The 18,272-nt window shown below is 47.4% G+C and overlaps 3 protein-coding genes across 7 annotated transcripts in view; 2 read left to right on the forward strand and 1 right to left on the reverse strand.

Moving 5' to 3' along the window:
• Positions 1-4,681, forward strand: part of ABAT (4-aminobutyrate aminotransferase) — a 114,269-nt gene extending 109,588 nt beyond the window's left edge. For all 4 annotated transcript variants that reach the window (XM_012448277.2, XM_012448275.2, XM_012448276.3 and 1 more), the window contains exon 16: positions 1,486-4,681. In XM_012448277.2, coding sequence (XP_012303700.1) covers positions 1,486-1,607 — 122 coding nt within the window. In that variant the 3' untranslated portion in view covers positions 1,608-4,681. The remainder of the gene's footprint in view (positions 1-1,485) is intronic.
• Positions 4,682-9,813: 5,132 nt separating this feature from the next.
• Positions 9,814-13,803, reverse strand: TMEM186 (transmembrane protein 186). Its single transcript, XM_012448282.2, has 2 exons — positions 13,778-13,803; positions 9,814-12,737 (listed from the first exon to the last, which is right to left on the reverse strand). The coding sequence occupies exons 1-2, from the start codon at positions 13,778-13,780 to the stop codon at positions 12,096-12,098; spliced, it is 645 nt and encodes a 214-aa protein (XP_012303705.1). The 5' UTR covers positions 13,781-13,803; the 3' UTR covers positions 9,814-12,095.
• A 138-nt stretch (positions 13,804-13,941) lies between these two features.
• PMM2 (phosphomannomutase 2) overlaps positions 13,942-18,272 on the forward strand; it is a 37,677-nt gene continuing 33,346 nt past the window's right edge. For both annotated transcript variants that reach the window (XM_012448283.2, XM_064362446.1), the window contains exon 1: positions 13,942-14,110. In XM_012448283.2, coding sequence (XP_012303706.1) covers positions 14,045-14,110 — 66 coding nt within the window. In that variant the 5' untranslated portion in view covers positions 13,942-14,044. The remainder of the gene's footprint in view (positions 14,111-18,272) is intronic.

Consider the following 18,272-nt stretch of genomic DNA (forward strand, 5'->3'; position numbering starts at 1 on the left):
GAGCGTAATGGCCAACGGATGGGAGGGGACAAAGCTGGGAGAGGAGAGGCCAGGCCCAGGTCACATGGGCCTGCAGATCAGGCTTAGTACTCCAGACTTCGGGCTGGGCACGGTGGCTCATACCTGTAATTCCAGCACTTTGGGAGGTCAGGGTGGACACATCACGTGGTCAGGAGTTCAAGACCAGTCTGGTCAACATAGTGAAACCCACCTCTACTAAAAATACAAAAAATTAGCCAGGTGTGGTTGTGGGCACCTGTAATCCCAGCTACTGGGGAGGCTAAGGCAGAAGAATCGTGTGAACCCGGGAGGCGGAGGTTGCAATGGGCCGAGATCACATCATTGCACTCCAGCCTGGCAACAGAGCAAGACTCCGTCTCAAAAAAAGGTACTCCAGACTTCATCCTAGGAGCTGTGGGAAGCCACTGAGGATGTGTGTGGCGGGGGTAAGGAGAGAGGCTGTGGTGAGATCAGAGCGCCTGCTCTATGTCAAGCATAGTGCCAGGTCTTCTTCTTGTGCCATCTCATAGAATCCTTGCAGCAGCCTCAGAAGGGCGGGGAGAATCAGCCTCCATTTTTAAAATGAGAAAACGTGGTCTCAAAGGCATAAACAGGCCAAGTGCAGTGGCTCACACCTGTAATCCCAACAGGTGGGCAGATCACCTGCCGAGGTGGGCAGATCACCTGAAATCAGGAGTTCGAGACCAGCCTGGCCAACATGGCAAAACCCTGTTTGTACTAAAAATACAAAAATTAGCTGGGCATGTTGGTGGGTGCCTGTAATGCCAGCTAATCGGGAGGCTGAGACAGGAGAATTGCTTAAACCCAGGGGGCGGAGGTTGCAGTGAGCCGAGACTGCACCACTGCACTCCAGCCTGGGAGACAGAGCGAGACTCCATCTTAAAAAAAAAAAAAAAGGCAACCTAAAATGCAATTAAAAAAAAAAAAAAGGCATAAACAACCTTAACAAGGAAAGGACACCAGCTGTAACTGGTGAAGTCACCCTTTAAAATAAGCAGGGCCTGTCCTTCCTCAGTGATAGCTCAGCAGCTCGCACGTGCTTCCGACCAGCCTGTGGTTTTGTAACTTATCTGCTTACCTATTTTCTTTCCCTACCCCTCCATGACTTTCTGGAAGGCAAGGACTTTATCTCAGGATTTCTCTATCACCAGACCTAGCTGAGGGGCAGCAAAGCAGGCGCTCCAAGGAGAGAGGGAGAAAGGGAGAGAGGAAGGGAAAAAGGGAGGGTGGAGGGCAGGAGAGGAAGAAGAGAATGCTGGATGAGATACATGAAAGGAGAGAGAAAGGAAACGAAGGCTGGATGGGTGGGTGGTAGGAAGGACAGATGGAAGCCTGGGCTTCAATGATGGATGATGATAGATGGATGGATGGGCATCACCAATGGGTATCCCTTTCCTTCCAGCTCTCCCAGCACGAGACTTTGAGAAACCATGCTCCTAACCTGCCTCCTGCCTCTTCTTGTAGGTGTGATGTTGGGGGGCTGCGGCGACAAATCCATTCGTTTCCGTCCCACGTTGGTCTTCAGGGATCACCACGCTCACCTATTCCTCAATATTTTCAGTGACATCTTGGCAGACTTCAAGTAAAGAAGCCATTTCCACTACAGTGAGAAAGCCCCGATCCCAACAGTTGTCAAATTGATTAGTTTGCCTAATTCATGTTTTCACTTAAAAGTCTCAGAGGTGAATGGACCATGAAGGGTGATTTGTGGGGAGGGAACATTTTTGGTGATCTGGGGGCGGGGAGGGGAGGGAAGGGCTGGTATTGATTTTCCTCCCTGCAAAGCCAATGGTGCACATTGGTTTAAGCCCAGAAATCCTGCTTGAGCCCTGGACTCGTCTTGGGAAGGGCCGTGGGAGGTCCTGGATATAGTTCTGCCCAACCTTGACCAACCCCAGCAATTTTTCTGAAAGCCAGTCAAGGGCGTTGCATTCGCTCCCAGGACTGGCGGCTGGGCCTTCTGGGTGCCAGTTCATTTCAAGTGCCATATTCTGTGATGACAGATGCTAGCAAACACGCTCTCACCTCCTCTCCCAGCCCCCGGAGCTCTAAGCACACCCCACACATGGTGCAGGGAGGGACTGGGCAGGTCTGAGGAAGGCTGTAAAGCCAGGGACAGGAGGATTCAGCTCAGAGGCAGGGGAAGGGGTTCTCGCGCTCCCTAAAGACAAGAATCACTCCTCTCAGTGCACCTGGGGATTCCCCTAAACTGTGAATTTTGCCCTGGACAGGGCTTTGCCCTTGGAGGATCCGCAGGTGGCATCACCCATGGTTCTTACTTGGCATGTTCCATTGCCCAAACGCTCTCCTCCCTGTAAAATGTCAACGTAGACCTGGACCTGGGTGGGAGGAAACTGTAGCCTGAGTGTCCACAGGGACACACGTGAGCCCCAGCGTTAGAAGCACAAGCCCGTCACCCCAGGAGGGGAAGCCCAGGGTCTGTGGTAGCAGAACCACTTCATCATGTTTCCCAGGGCACTTTGGCGTCCGACTTTCGGCCCCCTGCCCTGAGAGGCTCTTCCTCTCTCTTTTGCTCATCCACCTTCACTCCACTTCTGAGCAGACCCCCAGGAACAGCTAGGCTGTTCCACTAGAGTGAATCATTGCTGGACTGGACTTCTTCTTGAGGGAAGCACCATGAATCAGAGGTGCCAGAGCTCCACGCATGGAAAAGTGGCCTGTTGGTTCAACGTGGTTTCCTTGTACTTGATCCTCCTGAAATTAGAGCTTTTCCTGAGATGATTGAATATGGAGATTACCAGGCAGATTATCCCAAAATGCTTAACAGGGCTATCGCTGAGGCTATAGTATCTCTGCTGGAGGTGAGACACTCAGAACTGATTTGACCTCAAATGCTCCTAAAAGAGGACTTGATAGCCTGACAGCAATGAAGTATTATTTGGTGGGGAGACTGAGAAAGCCTGTGTTGTTTTATCTGTCCAAAACGAAGCCTCTTCATTTCCTGGTGCCTTGGTTGACTATTTTAGAAGCTAGGCCTACCAAGATTCCTGATTCAGCACTTTGCTCTTTTAAAACGAATCGTCCAAAGATCTCAAAGTAGGGGGTTTTTTTTTAGCTTCCACTCTTCCACAGACTTGGTCATCGACCTATTTTTGTTGAGGAACGAAAGGCAATGACAAGTTTAATATATACAAATTCGTGAGTTCTAGTTCATTCTGCATTCCTGCAGTCAGTGCTAATCCGTCGTTCTTAATCAGGAGTTCTGCCATGTGTAAGGTCACCTGTGCTCCCACTCTCTACAAAGTTTTACTCATTTTTATATTCATTTATTTATCATTCATTCGTTCATTCATCTAATTTTCATTAAATACCTGCACCATCCCAGGCCCTGTGCTGAGCTTCAGGAATACAAAGATGAGATAAGACATTGTCCCTGCCCCCAGGGGCTCACATCCCACTGGAAACAATTCAAGCAGGTGGCAGGTGCTATGACAGAGGTGCAAGTAAGAGCCTCAGGAAATCGGAGGGGGTACCACAATTCACCTAAGCGTCAGAGGAGGTTTCAAGGAAAAAGTGGCATTGGAGCAGTGTTTTGCAGAATGAGCAAGAGTTCACCAAGCAGACAAGGCAAGGAAGGGTGTAGAAGAGAGGGAACAGCATATGCAAAGGCATATCAGTTGATGACATCACATCTTTCACTGGGGAGCCAGATTCCACAGGCAGTATCCCAAGGTTCAATAAGGCCTTATTTAACAAGCAAGCAAAATGCAAACCAAACCATTATTCCTCTATTGGCTTAAGTACGCTTTCTCCTGAAAACTTTAGCATGGGGTGCAAATATTCAGTATGGTTCTTGGAGTCCAGAGGGTTTTAAGCCAGGGCACAACCAGAAAATTGGCTCTCTTCAGTAGAGAGAGGGGCTCCAGTATTTCATTCTCTCCCCATGGGGCACTGACAGAGAAATGAAATTGTTTTATCTGGCAAGTCATTTCCAGATTTAGTATTCACTCCTTACCAAGGGAAGTTACTTCTTGTAAAAAATTTTAAGCCATTTATCAACAAGTTCTTGTTGATTCAGGGCGTAATGAGTTCCGGAGACATCCTCTTTCAGGGGGTGGGGGTTTATTTCCAGGAAAAGAATTCTCAGCAGAGCTCAAGATTGTAGAAACTCAGCAGAGGCTGGTAAAAAACATGGGGAGCCTGGAGGACAGGTTGCTGTCTAGGGCAGAGGCCAGGAAGAAGTACTTCTGTGGCCAATGGTCTGGAAGTGAACCCATCATACATTAGTGCCGTAGAGTTTAGTAACCGTCCAGCAAGTGTCGTCACTTTTACAGAAAACAAGGTCCACTAATAGCAAGTCTTAGCACATCCTCACTTCTATTATAAATGGGTGTTTTTTAAATAATTTTTACTGACGCTCAGTAACCATGCAAAATTGTGCATAGCGTTAATGTATCTATATATCTATACCTGTCTATATCTATATATCAGCTCATGATAGAATACCATAGCTAGGGAGCATTGCAGACTTATGCATACACAGTGATTCTGTTTACAAGTAATCTGGTGACAGTGCCAATAAATGATAAAAAAAGTTAACATGTCACGACGTAACTGATGACCATATTCACAATTCCATGAGTTAAATGTTTCCTGTGTTAGTCAGTATTCTTAAATAAAATTTATAATTGAAACATCAGAGTGAATGTGGACTTTTTTAGTGGAAAGGGTTTCATTAAATAATTATGTGACAAGTACTTATCAAACGCCTGTTATATACCTACCTCTTAGGGATGTCTTGGGGAACACTCTACGTGCATAACTCTGCCTTGGGATCGGGAAGTACTGTGAGGCCATTCATGTCATTAAGTAAATTAAGGGCACGCTATGTGACAAGGACATGGGGTGGACAAGGTGTGGTCCCTACTCGCAGCTCACATTCTCCTTTTTTTTTTTTTTTTTTTTTTTGAGACAGAGTTTCGCTCTTGTTGCCCAGGTTGGAGTATAATGGCATAATCGCAGCTCACTGCAACCTCCACCTCCCAGGTTCAAGCAATTCTCTTGCCTCAGCCTCCCAAGTAACTGGGATTACAGGCACCTGCCACCACGCCCAGCTAATTTTTTGTATTCCTAGTAGAGACAGGGTTTCACCGTGTTGATCGGGCTGGTCTGGATCTCCTGAGCTCAGGGGATCCACCTGCCTCAGCCTCCCAAAGTGATGGGATTACAGGCACCTGGCCACCATGCCTGGCTAATTTTTTGTATTGTTAGTAGAGACGGGGTTTCGCCATGTTGGCCAGGCTGGTCTGGAACTCCTGAGCTCAGATGATTCACCCGCCTCGGCCTCCTGAAGTGCTGGGATTACAGGCATGAGCCATAGCGCCCAGCCGGTTTTCTATATTCTGTCCTTCCCCTGGGGAGGCAGTGGAATGACCCATCTCTGCTGCTTTCTAGATGGGTGATTGGGGGTAAGTCACTCCAGTTCTCTGAGCCTTATTCTGCAAAATAAGGATGAATATAGGATTGCTATCTAACATTTATTGAGTGCTTGCCTGGACCGAGCACTATTTTAAGTGCTTTTCATGTAGTAAGTCATTTAATCCTCCCAGCAATCCTGGGTAGGTGGTGTTATTATCTTCACTTCACAGATGAAGAAACTGAGGCAGAGAAAGGGTACACAGCTGGGAACTGACAGGGCTGAATTCAAGCAAGCAAGAAGTTTTGCTTCAGAAGCTGCATGCTTCACCCAAACACTCCACCACCTCTCTGGGGTTCTCCAACTCAAAGTGTTGGCAGCCGATTAAACGAAATTATATAAGAATTTCCTGGCACACAGTAGGTGTTTAATACTTGCTAGTGTCTTTTACTGCTTCTTCTCCATGAATAACTGAGTGTGTCTCAAATAGTTCTAAACGGCAATATTACATTTCTGTAGAGTTAACTTCCCACTGGTAAATATTAAATCTACTTCCCAGCACAGGTACAAGCCCAACTTAATCTGGGTGTATATTTCAACTGTTAATCAGTAAAACGAACGTTTTTGTCCCTAGAGTTGGTATAAACGTGGCTAGATGGTATCAGCCTTGCCTGATGGACTCTAACCAGGCAAGCTTTTAGAGCTGAATGGCGCAGGATCAAAACAAGGCCATCAAAAGTTGGACTCTGCCTGGAGTTCAGAGGGATCCTGTTGCTTTCCATTTAGGAACTCACGAGTCTTGAAGTCATAAAGCAGTAACATAAAGCAAGCTCCCAACTCCAGTTATTTGGGCAATTCATCCAGGCTGTCCTCTGCAAGCTGCTCAGCCCACCAGATCTGTTTTGGGGAGTGTATTAAACATGGTTATGTAATGATGAGGTGGGGGATGCTGTAGACATCTGGCCCTACGACAAGGTAAGTCTCATTTTTAGTAACTGGCACGGGAAGGAGAACAATAGCTACCACTGGGTTGTGCTCTTCCACGTGCACAATGGGAGCATCGTCACCAGGTCCCCAGTTTGTGCAGACCTCATGCGTAGATGGTGGCCGTATGAAAACTGACATGTGGCCAGGTGCAGTGGCTCACACCTATAATCCCAGAACTTTGGGAGGCCAGGGAGTGGGGGGATCACTTGAGGCCAGGAGTTCAAGACCAGCCTGGCCAACATGGTAAAACCCTGTCTCTACTAAAAAATACAAAAATTAGCTGAATGTGGTGGTGGGCGTCTGTAATCCCAGCTATTCAGGAGGCTAAGGCAGGGAATCACTTGAACCCAGGAGGCAGAGGTTGCAGTGAGCCTAGATTGCACCATTGCACTCCAGCCTGGGCAACAGAACAAGGATCCGTCTTAAAAAAAAACAAAAAAAACAAGCTGGGCACAGTGGCTCATGTCTGTAATCCCAGCACTTTGGGAGGCTAAGGAAGGCAGATTAAGAGGTCAGGAGTTTGAGACCAGCCTGGCCAACATGATGAAACCCCGTCTCTACTAAAACTACAAAAATTAGCCAGGTATGGTGGCGTGCACCTGTAATCCCAGCTACTAGGGAAGCTGAGGCAAGAGAATGGCTTGAACCCGGGAGGCGGAGGTTGCAGTGAGCTGAGATTGCACCACTGCACTGCAGCCTGGATGACAAAGCAAGGCTCCATTATGGAAAAAAGAAAGAAAACTGACATGCTACAGACCACCCTAAGCATCTAAATTATTTACATGATTAGTCCCTTTGAACTCCAGGCATGGCAGGGAGAGGGGGGCAAAATCCAGACAGGAAGAAAAGCCACTCAACAAGAGACAAACATGGTTAAATCACCAGGTGCTTTAACCAAGTTTTCAACAACTGCATGTTTCCTTCTATCTACTCAGCTTCTGAGTCCAGAATTGGAAGTCATGGTTGAGAAACTTTTCTTTGCCTAAAAAGCTGGTGGGAGGAGGAAGGAACAGAAGAAGAGACTGTTTATTATTGCATTTTTCATTTGTTAGAATGAGTGACGTGCTCATTATAAACTTTTTAAACAATATTAGGTTATCATGTTGAAAGTGGAGTACTTACTGTCCCATCTGCCCCTCTCAGCCCCGTGCTCTCCCAGCACTGCTCACGATTTACAATGCATGTTTTATTTATTTATTTATGAGATGGAGTCTCACTCTGTTGCCCAGGCTGGAGTGCAATGTCGCGATCTCTGCTCACTGCAACCTCTGCCTCCTGGGTTCAAGCAATTCTCCTGCCTTAGCCTCCTGAGTACCTGGGATTACAGGTGCCTACCACCATGCCCAGCTATTTTTTGTATTTTTAGTAGAGATGGGGTTTCACCATGTTGACCAGGCTGGTCTCAAACTCCTGACCTCAAGTGATCCACCTACCTCGGCCTTCCCAAGTGCTGGGATTACAGGTGTGAGCCAATGCGCCCGGCCAACATGTATTTTTTTAAAAACACAATAAGATCACACAGAACACTATTCTGTGACTTGCTTTTTTTTTTTCCTACCTACCTCATGGTCTTTTCCATAGATATAGTTCAGTCTCATTCTTTTTAAAGGTTCCATGTATACCACAATATGGATCTACCAACATTTACTTAACCATGTGGCCCAGTAATAGAAACTTAGATGATTCCCAGTTTTTACTTTTCTTCTTTTATTTTTTTGAGATAGGTTCTCACTCTGTCACCCAGGCTAGAGGGCAGTGGCATAGTAATGGCTCTGCAGCCTTGAACTTCTGGGCTGAAACAATCCTCCTGCCTCAGCCTCCCAAGTAGCTAGGACTACAGACTTGTGCCACTGTATCCAGCTAATTTTTTAATTTTTCTTTTTTAGAGATGTGGTCTTACTATGTTGACCAGGCTGGTTTCGAACTGCTGGCCTCAAGCAATCCTTCCACCTCGGCTTCCCAAAATTCTGGGATTTACAGGTATGAGCCATCGTGCCCGGCCTAGTTTTTGTGATATTGGAAATATTTCAGTGAACATCCTTGTATGTACACTTCAGTATTTCTGTTAGATTATTGCTATATTCTGAATGTGTCACCCCAAAAGTCGTATGTTGAAACCTAATTTCCAATGTGATGATATCTGGAGGTGGGAACTTTGGGAGGTGATTAGGTTGCAAGGGTGGATCCCTCATGGATGGGATTAGTGCCCTATAAAAGGGATTTCAGAGAGCTCCCTCACCTCCTTTGCCATGTGAGACCACAGCAAGAATAAGTCTGTCTGTGAACCAGAAAACAGGGCCTCCTATACCATGAACTCACTGGCGCATTGATCTTGGACTTCCCAGCCTCCAGAACTATGAAAAATAAATGTGGCTTGAGCCATCCAGCCTGTGGTATTTTTGTTACAGCAGCCTGAGTGAACTAAGACAATTATGTTTAGAATTGTTGTTAAAAGCGGAACTATCAATATATTCACCACCCAAATCTAAAGGCAACTCCCATTTTCTAAGAAGCTGCTTTGCCATCTATTGCATGGCTTTGGGTGATTCTCAAAACTTGGGGTGCCTTGGAATTACCTGGGAAGCATAAACACATGCCCAGGTTCTACCAGATTCAACAAGGATTGGGCACTTGTCTTTCTGTTTTTTCAGACAGGATCCCGCTCTGTCACCCAGGCTGCGGTGCCGCGGTGCAATTTCAGCTCACTGCAATCTCTGTCCCTCTGGCTCAAGTGATCCTCTCACCTCAGCCTCCCGAGTAGGTGGGACTACAGGCATGTGCCCTACAGTTAGCTAATTTTTTGTATTTTTAGTAGAGATGGGGTTTCACCATGTTGCCCAGGCAGGTCTCAAACTTCTGGTCTCAAGTGATCTGCCCACCTCGGCCTCCCAAAGTGTTGGGATTACAGGCGTGAGCCACCGTGCCTGGACTTTTACTGCTTATGTTGTTGACTTTTAGTTGTTTGGGGGCAGCTCTCAGGTACTACCCTAACCGGTACATGACAGAAGCCCTAACACATTTCCTGTCCTCTGGTGGAGATGTATGATTTTAGCACAGGAATAAGGGGTTGGAACAGTACATTTGCTCTGTGTGCCCTCTGCTGGTACTGCATGAGCAGACCACACATTGAATGCACGGGTGAGAATCTGGCATCTCACTTCCCAAGGCAAGCCCTTGTAGACTTAACAGCGTGGTGACTTAACAGCGTGGTGAGACTTTAGGGGCAGCAATGGTCAATCCTGGCTGCATATTAGAATCACCCAGGGAACCGTGAAAATGGAAATGCCTGGTCCTGAGCTTCGACAATGGGGTTTTAAAAACGCTCTCCAGGAGATTCTACAAATAAGCCAGTGTTAAGAACCTATTCTTTAGGCAGAAAATGGGCCCAGGACCACAAAGTCCACAGAAGCACGAATCACTCTGGTGTCTTCTGTTCTAGTTGTTTATTTCAGAAATTCCCAGCCTGCCTAAATCTCAGAATTGGCTTCAAGTGGGTCAAAAAGACAAATCCTGGGGACCTACCCCAGACATAATCACAATATCCCAGGGTGGGACTCACTCAGGTCATTACTCACAACTAGCCCAACAAAGAGAGAATTTCTGGTTTCAATGAGGTTAAGGTGAAATCATTATGAATTCTTAAGACATTTTTTAGCCACAGGCTGTATGTCTTCATGGGGAAAGGATTCACAGTCACTAAAGGAACTGATAGGCAGGTGAAGGTGAAGTACAGAAGGAATGAACAGCCATGTGTAACTGCTGTGTACGCGTCTCTTCTATATAATTGAATCTTCACTATACTTCTTGAGCATAAATAGTACAACCCCTTATACAGGGAAGACATTGAAGGGAAGGCAGTTAGTTCTCTTTGCAGGTATCCAAGGAGAAAGCTTTCCAGGCAGACGAACTGTCAATGCAAAGACTTTGAGGCTGGATCATCCTTGATTACTGGAGAACAGCAAGGCCAGCGTGACCTGGCTAAATGATCTCCAGAGTTGCGGATGAGGGAGGAAAGGGGAGGGTGGATTAGGTCATCAACCTTCATAGCAGAGTGAGGTGACTGCATTTTTAAGGATCACTTTGACTGCTGTAAAAACAGACTCGAGTAAGGCAGGGATGCAAGCACAGGATAGAAGCATCGAAGTGAAAGGCCGGGTGCAGTGGCTGATGCCTATAACCCCAGCACTTTGAGAGGTCAAGGCAGGATCATCTGAGGTCGGAAGTTTGAGACCAACCTGACCAACATGGAGAAACCCTGTCTCTACTCAAAATACAAAATTAGCCAGGCATGGTGGCGCATGCCTGTAATCCCAGCTACTTGGGAGGCTGAGGCAGGAGAATTGCTTGAACCCTGGAGGCAGAGGTTGCGGTGAGCCAAGATTGTGCCATTGCTGTCCAGCCTGGGCAACAACAAAACTCCTCAAAATAACAAAAAAGATATATTTGCTAGGTATATCTTGCTACAGTTAAGAAAAATGAAAGGCTACACAATAAAATATTGTTACTGACTTTTGAGTGGCAAAATCATAAAGGTCACACCTTCCTTCCTCTTTACTGTTACAAATTGTATAATGAACATGTTATTAATTATGCAGAGCAGTGTATATAACTGGCTTTAGTTTATAAAATAGTGTACCAGCATACGGTCCATCTGGCTTTATTACACTGCAGGGCCATCCAAAGCAAGAGTCTCTAGACCTCTGGGTGGGGTTTCGTGCTCACCTGGATGACATCTCTGCTCGCTGATGTGTAGTTAACAGTCCCTTCTGGCAGTCCCTTCTGCCGCTGGACATGTAAGGGGGCACAGCACAGAGTTCGGGAAGTCCCTACTGACTGCTCAAAGCCTTTCTTCATCCTGAAACCTCTATACAAATGCTTAATATCTGCTCTGGGCTGTTGAGTCTGCAACAATTTTGATATTTATTGTTTATTCCCACACCCATCCCCTGAAACAAGCAGGACTTTCCATTTTATAGATGGAGGTTCAGAGAGGCTCAATAACCTGCCCCAGGACAAGTAACAGAACTGAGACTTCTGGCTCCAAATCCTACACTCCCCGGCCACACCTCTTTGCCTTCCCATTTCACAGCAATGGACTGTCTGGGTGACCTTGGCATAGGTTCCTTTAATAACTGGCTCCTAACAGAAACTTCTGGCCATTATCTAACTGAATGTCACACACAAGTGCTGTGAGAACGTGCACTTAGCCGGGTGCGGTGGCTTACACCTGTAATCCCAGCACTTTGGGAGGCCGAGGCAGGTGGATCACGAGGTCAGGAGTTTGAGACCAGCCTGGCCAACATAATGAAACCCGTCTCTACTAAAAATGCCAAAAAAGTTAGCCAGGTGTGGTGGCGAGCACCTGTTGTCCCAGCTACTCGGGAGGCTGAGGTGGAAGAAGCGCTTGAACCTGGAAGGCGGAGACTGCAGTAAGCCGAGATCGCACCACTGCACTCCAGCCTGGGGGAAAGAGCGAACTCCATCTCAAAAAATGAAAAGAACAAAAGAAGAACTTGCATTTAGAGCCTTTTTCCTAAACCTGGATACCAAATCTCGCCTTGTAAATTTCTACATCACAAAACACATGTTCCCAGGGGCCCAGGCAAAGTCTCCAAGTACTCAATCCCCTTTCTTCAACCTTGCGCACACCCTTGGCCTTCCTGTCAATCCAGGCAACCCAGGGTTACCCAGAGGTCCAGCTCCCAGTTGTTCACTTGAATGTCTGCAGCACCCCAAACACCTGTGTGAAACACTCTTTGTCCAGGATGTGTCCATGGCGCAGGGTGAGGTAGAAGGTCTGTTTCCCACTGTACTGCTGGATACGCATGAACAGCTCTTCAGGCCAGTCCTTGGTTTCCGTAAGGGGTATCACATCTTCCACGGGACAGTATGTGTCCTGCCTCCAGCCCCAGAAGTTCAGGTGGGCCACCCGCAGTATGGTGCCAGACTCGTTCAGATACAGGATGCCAACCAGTCTCCGAAGGAAATAGCTCATCCAGCAGAGCATGGCCAGAGCAAAGCATGACACCCCATTCATGATGCAAAGGGACTTGAGAGTCAGGAGGCCCTGGGAGTACCAGTAATAGCCTGGTGGCAAAGCTATCACTGTCAGGGCAGTCTGTGCCAACTTCAGTCGAGACAAGTACCCAAAGGCTCTGATGGCATCAAAACGGTAAAACATTCGGAATTTCTCTGTCTCTGCGTCTGGTGGTTTCTCCTTTGAGGTGGGTGACATGCTCCCCAGCCACCTCTTGGGATCCTCCTGCCCACTGCAGCACCACCACAGCCCATGGAGAGGCCGTCCCCTCGCAGTTTTTCCCGGAAACCTAGGCACAGCTCGGAGAAGGGCAGCCTGAAAGGGAGATAGTAGACCATTTCTCTCATGGAACTCAACCACATTAATCACACGGTGAACATCTGCAAAGCATCTCACTCCAAGACTTTCGCCAATCCTGCAAGGTCACCATTATTGCCAGAGAAGGAAGGGTAAAGCCAGATGCTATCTCATGTGAGCAACACAACAGCTATCTAACATAGGTATCCCTATTTCCACTTTACCACTAGGGAAACTATGCCCAGAGACGGTAAGATATTTACCCAAAACACACAGTCAGTGAGTGCAGCAGAGTCCGACTCTCAAACCGGGCCTCCTTTCACCAGGCAATTCCAAATAAATACAGGAAAGGAGGTACAGCCTTCATTAATTCAAAACATACCTAGGCAGGACAAACTCTGGGCTGGACAAGGGATCCACAAGGTGTTGTGAACATTTCCCGAAGCAGGAAACTAAATAATCAATGTCTTAGTGGGGAACTCGAGCAACGAATCTGTGAGATATTTATCCCAATAACTTTCCAATTCTGTTTGATTTATACGTTATCTTGGGTGCTAGAGGAAACTGCTGCTTTCTTAGCCTAGTATGGGGAAGCGGAAATAGCAGAGGAGGAGGAGCGAGGCGGGGAGGCCCCAACACATAGCACAAGGATATTATTAGGTGAGTAGTGAGGCAGTAAAAGTTCTGGTTCCGGTTCTGGCTCCAACAGTCACTGCCTGTGGATTCTTGAGCAAATTACTTCCTTCACACCTCTGGGCTTCCGTTTCTTCACCTTTCAAAATGGGGACTCAGAACACAGTGAACGAGAAGATGGTTTTAGAGCCCTCAACTTAGTACCTGATGCACTGTGAGAGCTTGGCCAGTTTTAGCGAGTACTAGTGCTGCGCACGTGACCCAAGGAGGGCAGAGAAAGCCGGGGAATGGCGAACTGTAACCCACGCTGGAGCCTCCTACTAGGGATTCTCCGAGTCCGAAAGTCGGGCGTCCTGCCTGCCCCAGCCCCGACCCCGATCCCCAAAAAACATCGCCCCCACAAGGCTCGTCACCCGCCTCCTTACCATTGTCCCACCGCCTGCTGCCGGAAGTAAATGCCACCGGCCCCCGGAACCTCTAAGAGGGCATGCTCGAACGTACAAGGCGGGCGTGACCGCGTTGCACTCTGGGAGTTGCGGTCCAGGAATCGTGGCTGGCGCTAGTCCCAGGCATTGTGGGAACAGAGCCTCCTCTTCCCGACGTGCCCTGCAGCTCGGGAGCCGAATCCGGAAGTTCCGGGCCGAGCTCCAGGTGCCATCGAGTCTCGTAAGGTGCGGCTAGAAACTGGGGACATGGCAGCGTCCGGCCCAGCGCTCTGCCTCTTCGACGTGGATGGGACCCTCACCGCTCCGCGGCAGGTAAGTGGCGCCCGGCGGGCTGGTAGCAGCCTACCCGGAGCCCGTGCTGTTCCCAGTTGAAGTTTTCGACCACCCAGGGTGGGCGCCAAGGGGTAGCTGAGGACCGCAGAAGTGTTCACGGGGGCTGAACCCTATTCTGGGTGCCCTGGAGGAAAGAGTGAAGCCCTGACCAGTTCTTCAGGAGCTCTTAGTGCTTGAAGAGATGAGACGGGGCTGAAGAACTCTTAAGAGCAAGAAACTTGTGCTGGGTTGGAAAATGCAATCTGGACTCACCGCTGGTCCTCGGGACTGATGGACCAGGATTTGTATCCGAGATCTAGCCCCCTTATCAGCTATGTGACATTCTTAGTCCTGTAACCAATGAGCTGTGCCGTGAATAATATTTTAAAAAGATTTCCAGGTCAAACAGATCTAGTGGAGTCTCGTCTTCACCTCTTGACAGCTGTGTGACCTTGAGCAAGTCATTAACTTCTCTGAGCCTCAGCAGCTACAGCTTTTTTTTTTTTTTTTTTTTTTTTTTTTTTTTGAGACGGAGTTTAGTTCTTGCCTCCCAGGCTAGAGTGCAATGGGGCGATCTCGGCTTACTGCAACCTCCGCCTCCCAGGTTCAAGCAATTCTCCTGCCTCAGCCTCCGAAGTAGCTGGGATTACACGCACCTGCCACCACGCCCGGGTCCTGCCTCAGCCTCCCAAGTAACTGGGATTACAGGCACCTGCCACCACGCCATGCTAATTTTTATATTTTTAGTAGAGCCAGGGTTTCGCCATGTTGGCCAGACTGGTTTCAAATTCCTGACCTCAGGTGATCCACTCGCGTCAGCCTCCCAAAGTGCTGGGATTACAAGCATGAGCCACCATGCCTGACCTCATCTTCAGCTTTAAATGGGGATATTACCCCCTGTGCCATATGGTGTCTGTGAGGTTCAAATGAGATTGCATAAATTCTTGAAACTATATTGCACATAACACACTAGGCCTCAATAAACAGCTACCTCCACCACACCCATCTCCAGCCCCTGCAGTGGACTCGGGAGATGCAGGACCCCTAGGTTATTAAAGGCTGCCTGCTGAGACCCTCTTTAGGGCCTTGGAAACTTGCTTTCCACTTCCAGATATTGTTGCTACGGGCACAGATAAGTTTCAGTTACAATCGGCCTTGAGATGAGGCTCTTCTGTCCACTTTTCAGAAATTGGTCACTGAACACCAGCCATTTGAACTTGAGACTGAGCCCCAATGGCCTCACTGTCCTCAACTTCTACCCTCATCCCTTGTAGTTTTTCGCTTGCGGTAACGGTGGTGTGCTCCAGAAGTCCACGTCAAATGCCCGTGACCTTAGACATATCAATTGCACTTCTCAGCCACAGGTTTGATCCACCTAGTGCTGACACTCAGCTCCTAAGTTCCTCAACGGTTTTTACTGACTCTGAGATTCAGCAGTCACACACTTGTGGGTTGTTAAAAGCCTATAGTGCAGGCCAGGCATGGTGGCTCACGCCTGTAGTCTCAGCATTTTGAGTGGCTGAGGCGGGTAGATTGCCCGAGCTCAGGAGTTCACGACCAGCCTAGGCAACACGGTGAAACCCCGTCTCTACCAAAAAATAAATTACAAAAAATTAGGTGTGGCCTCATGCGCCTGTAGTCACAGCTATTCGGGAGGCTGAGGCAAGAGAATTGCTTGAACCTAGGAGGTGGAGGTTGCAGTGAGCCAAGATCATGCCACTGTACTCCAGGCTGGGAAACTGAGGGAGACTCCGTCTCAAAAAAAAAAAAAAAAAAAAAAGCCCATAGTGGTCTAAAACTGCAGTCCCTAATTCATTTTTTGTAAAGGGTCATATAGCGGATCCTTTTGTCTTTGCAGACCATATGGTCTATAGTAACCACTCAGCTTTAGTGCCCAACAAGCCATAAACCCTATAAAAACTAGTCTGGCCAACATGGTGAAACCCCGTTTCTACTAAAAATACAGAAATTAGCTGGGCATGGTGGCAGGTGCCTGTAATCCCAACTACTTGGGAGCCTGGGGCAGGAGCTGGGCGTGGCAGCAGGTGCCTGTAATCCCAGCTACTTGGGAGGCTGGGGCAGGAGCTGGGCGTGGCGGCAGGTGCCTGTAATCCCAGCTACTTCAGAGGCTGAGGCAGAAGCAATAAAATTTTATTTATTTATTACAAAAACCAACAGCTGTCCAATTTGGTCTGTGGGCCGTCGTGGTCTAGGATTTACATTGCCAACTCTTTTTCATGGCATCACTGGACCCTCTCATTCTTCCTCCATCTTTCTTCCCAGGTAGAATAGTTGTTATTACTATTGTAAACATAAGGAAACAGACCCATTGAAGACCTAACCTCCTCAGTTTTACACAGCCGACCTTGTACAAGTCCCTGGGCCTCAGGACATTGGTTCTTGACAAGTTTGCCATTTCCTGTCCATGCGAAGATGGAAGCTGTTCTAGTTAGTGGGTATGCTGTTTAGGAAAGTGCTTCTGATTTTCTGATTTTCACAGTTCTAACTTTTTTTTTTTTTTTTTGAGAGGGAATCTAGCTCTGTTGCCCAGGCTAGAGTGCAGTGGCACAATCTTGGCTCACTGCAACCTCTGCCTCCCGGGTTCAAGTGATTCTCCGACCTCAGCCTCCCAAGTAGCTGGGCCTACAGGTGAGGGTCACCACACCCATCTAATTTTTGTATTTTTAGTAGAGACAGGGTTTCACCATGTTGGCCAGGCTGGTCTCTATTTCCTAACCCCAGGTGATCTGCCCACCTCGGCCTCCCAAAGTGCTGGGATTACAGACATGAGCCACTACATTCTGAGTCTTAAAGACTACTCCTAGATTTTGTCCAATAGGTCCAGATTCCACTGTGAGAGGTAGAAAAGATTGCACTCTATTACAAACCTGTCTGTACAATTTTATTTTAATCAAATTCATGTATTACTCTTAAAAAATTTTTTTTTTAAATCATTGGACCCAGGTGTTCTTACACTGAGGTTGAATTAAATGGTTTTTTGTATTTTCTAAATTTCTAGTAACTTTTTAAAAGAGATACTCAGCCAGGCGCCATAGCTCATGCCTGTAATTCCAGCATTTTGGGAGGCCAAGGTCAGGAGTTTGAGACCAGCCTGGCCAACATGGTGAACCCCTGTCTCTACTAAAAATACAAAAAAAATAGCCAAGTGTGGTGACAGGCACCTGTAATCCCCGCCACTTGGGAGGCTGAGGCAGGAGAATTGCTTGAACTGAGGAGGTGGAGGTTAGAGTGAGCTGAGACCACCCACTGCATTCGAGCCTGGGTGACAGAGCAAGACTCTGTCCAAAAAAAAAAAAGACATTCAATGTAAATGTACCACTAAGATTGCTCAAGGTACTGAGTTATAAGACTTGTAAAAATACCTAGGGAGGGTCAGCAAGGTGTGGGGAAGTTGGGGAGGGATAACATGGGGAGAAATTCCAGATGAAGGTGGTGGGGGAATGGAGGCAGCAAATCACATTGCCATGTATGTACCTAAGCAACAATCCTGCATGATCTGCACATGGACCCAGAACCTAAAGTACAGTTAAAAAATTGTGATGTGTCTTAATGTAGGGCTATTTTTTCATCTTAGTTTACAACTTTTTAAAAATTACCACACAGTGTAGAATTTACTGTAAGATTATACCATTAAGATCACTCTTTCTAGATAGGAGCTTTGCTTTTAGAAGAGATTAAAAATTCTAGTCATCTTACTCTTTTGCATTTTTTTTGTTTTGGGCAGTAAATCAGTTCTGAGCTTCCTCTTTAATCTCATTATGTTATTTTGTTTTAAAATCAACAACTTGGGCCAGGCACTGGGGCTCACGTCTGTAATCCCAGCACTTTGGGAGGCCGAGGCAGGCAGATCAGGAGGTCAGGAAATAGAGACCATCCTGGCCAACATGGTAAAACCCTGTCTCTACTAAAATAAAAAAGAAATTAGCCGGGTATGGTGGCACGTGCCTATAGTCCCAGCAACTCGGGAGGCTGAGGCAGAGGAATTGCTTGAACCTGCGAGGTGGAGGTTACAGTGAGCTTGAGATCATGGCACTGTACTCCAGCCTGGCAACAGAGCAAGACTCCGTCTCAAAAAAAAAAAAAAAAAATTTAAATCCATAAATGGTGTATAGTGTAGCATTTAAAAGGAAGGATGAGGTAG

This window comes from Aotus nancymaae, unplaced genomic scaffold (assembly GCF_030222135.1).
Source record: "Aotus nancymaae isolate 86718 unplaced genomic scaffold, 86718_ANA_hifiasm-v0.15.2.pri h1tg000049l, whole genome shotgun sequence".
NCBI classification, from domain to species: Eukaryota; Metazoa; Chordata; class Mammalia; order Primates; family Aotidae; genus Aotus; species Aotus nancymaae.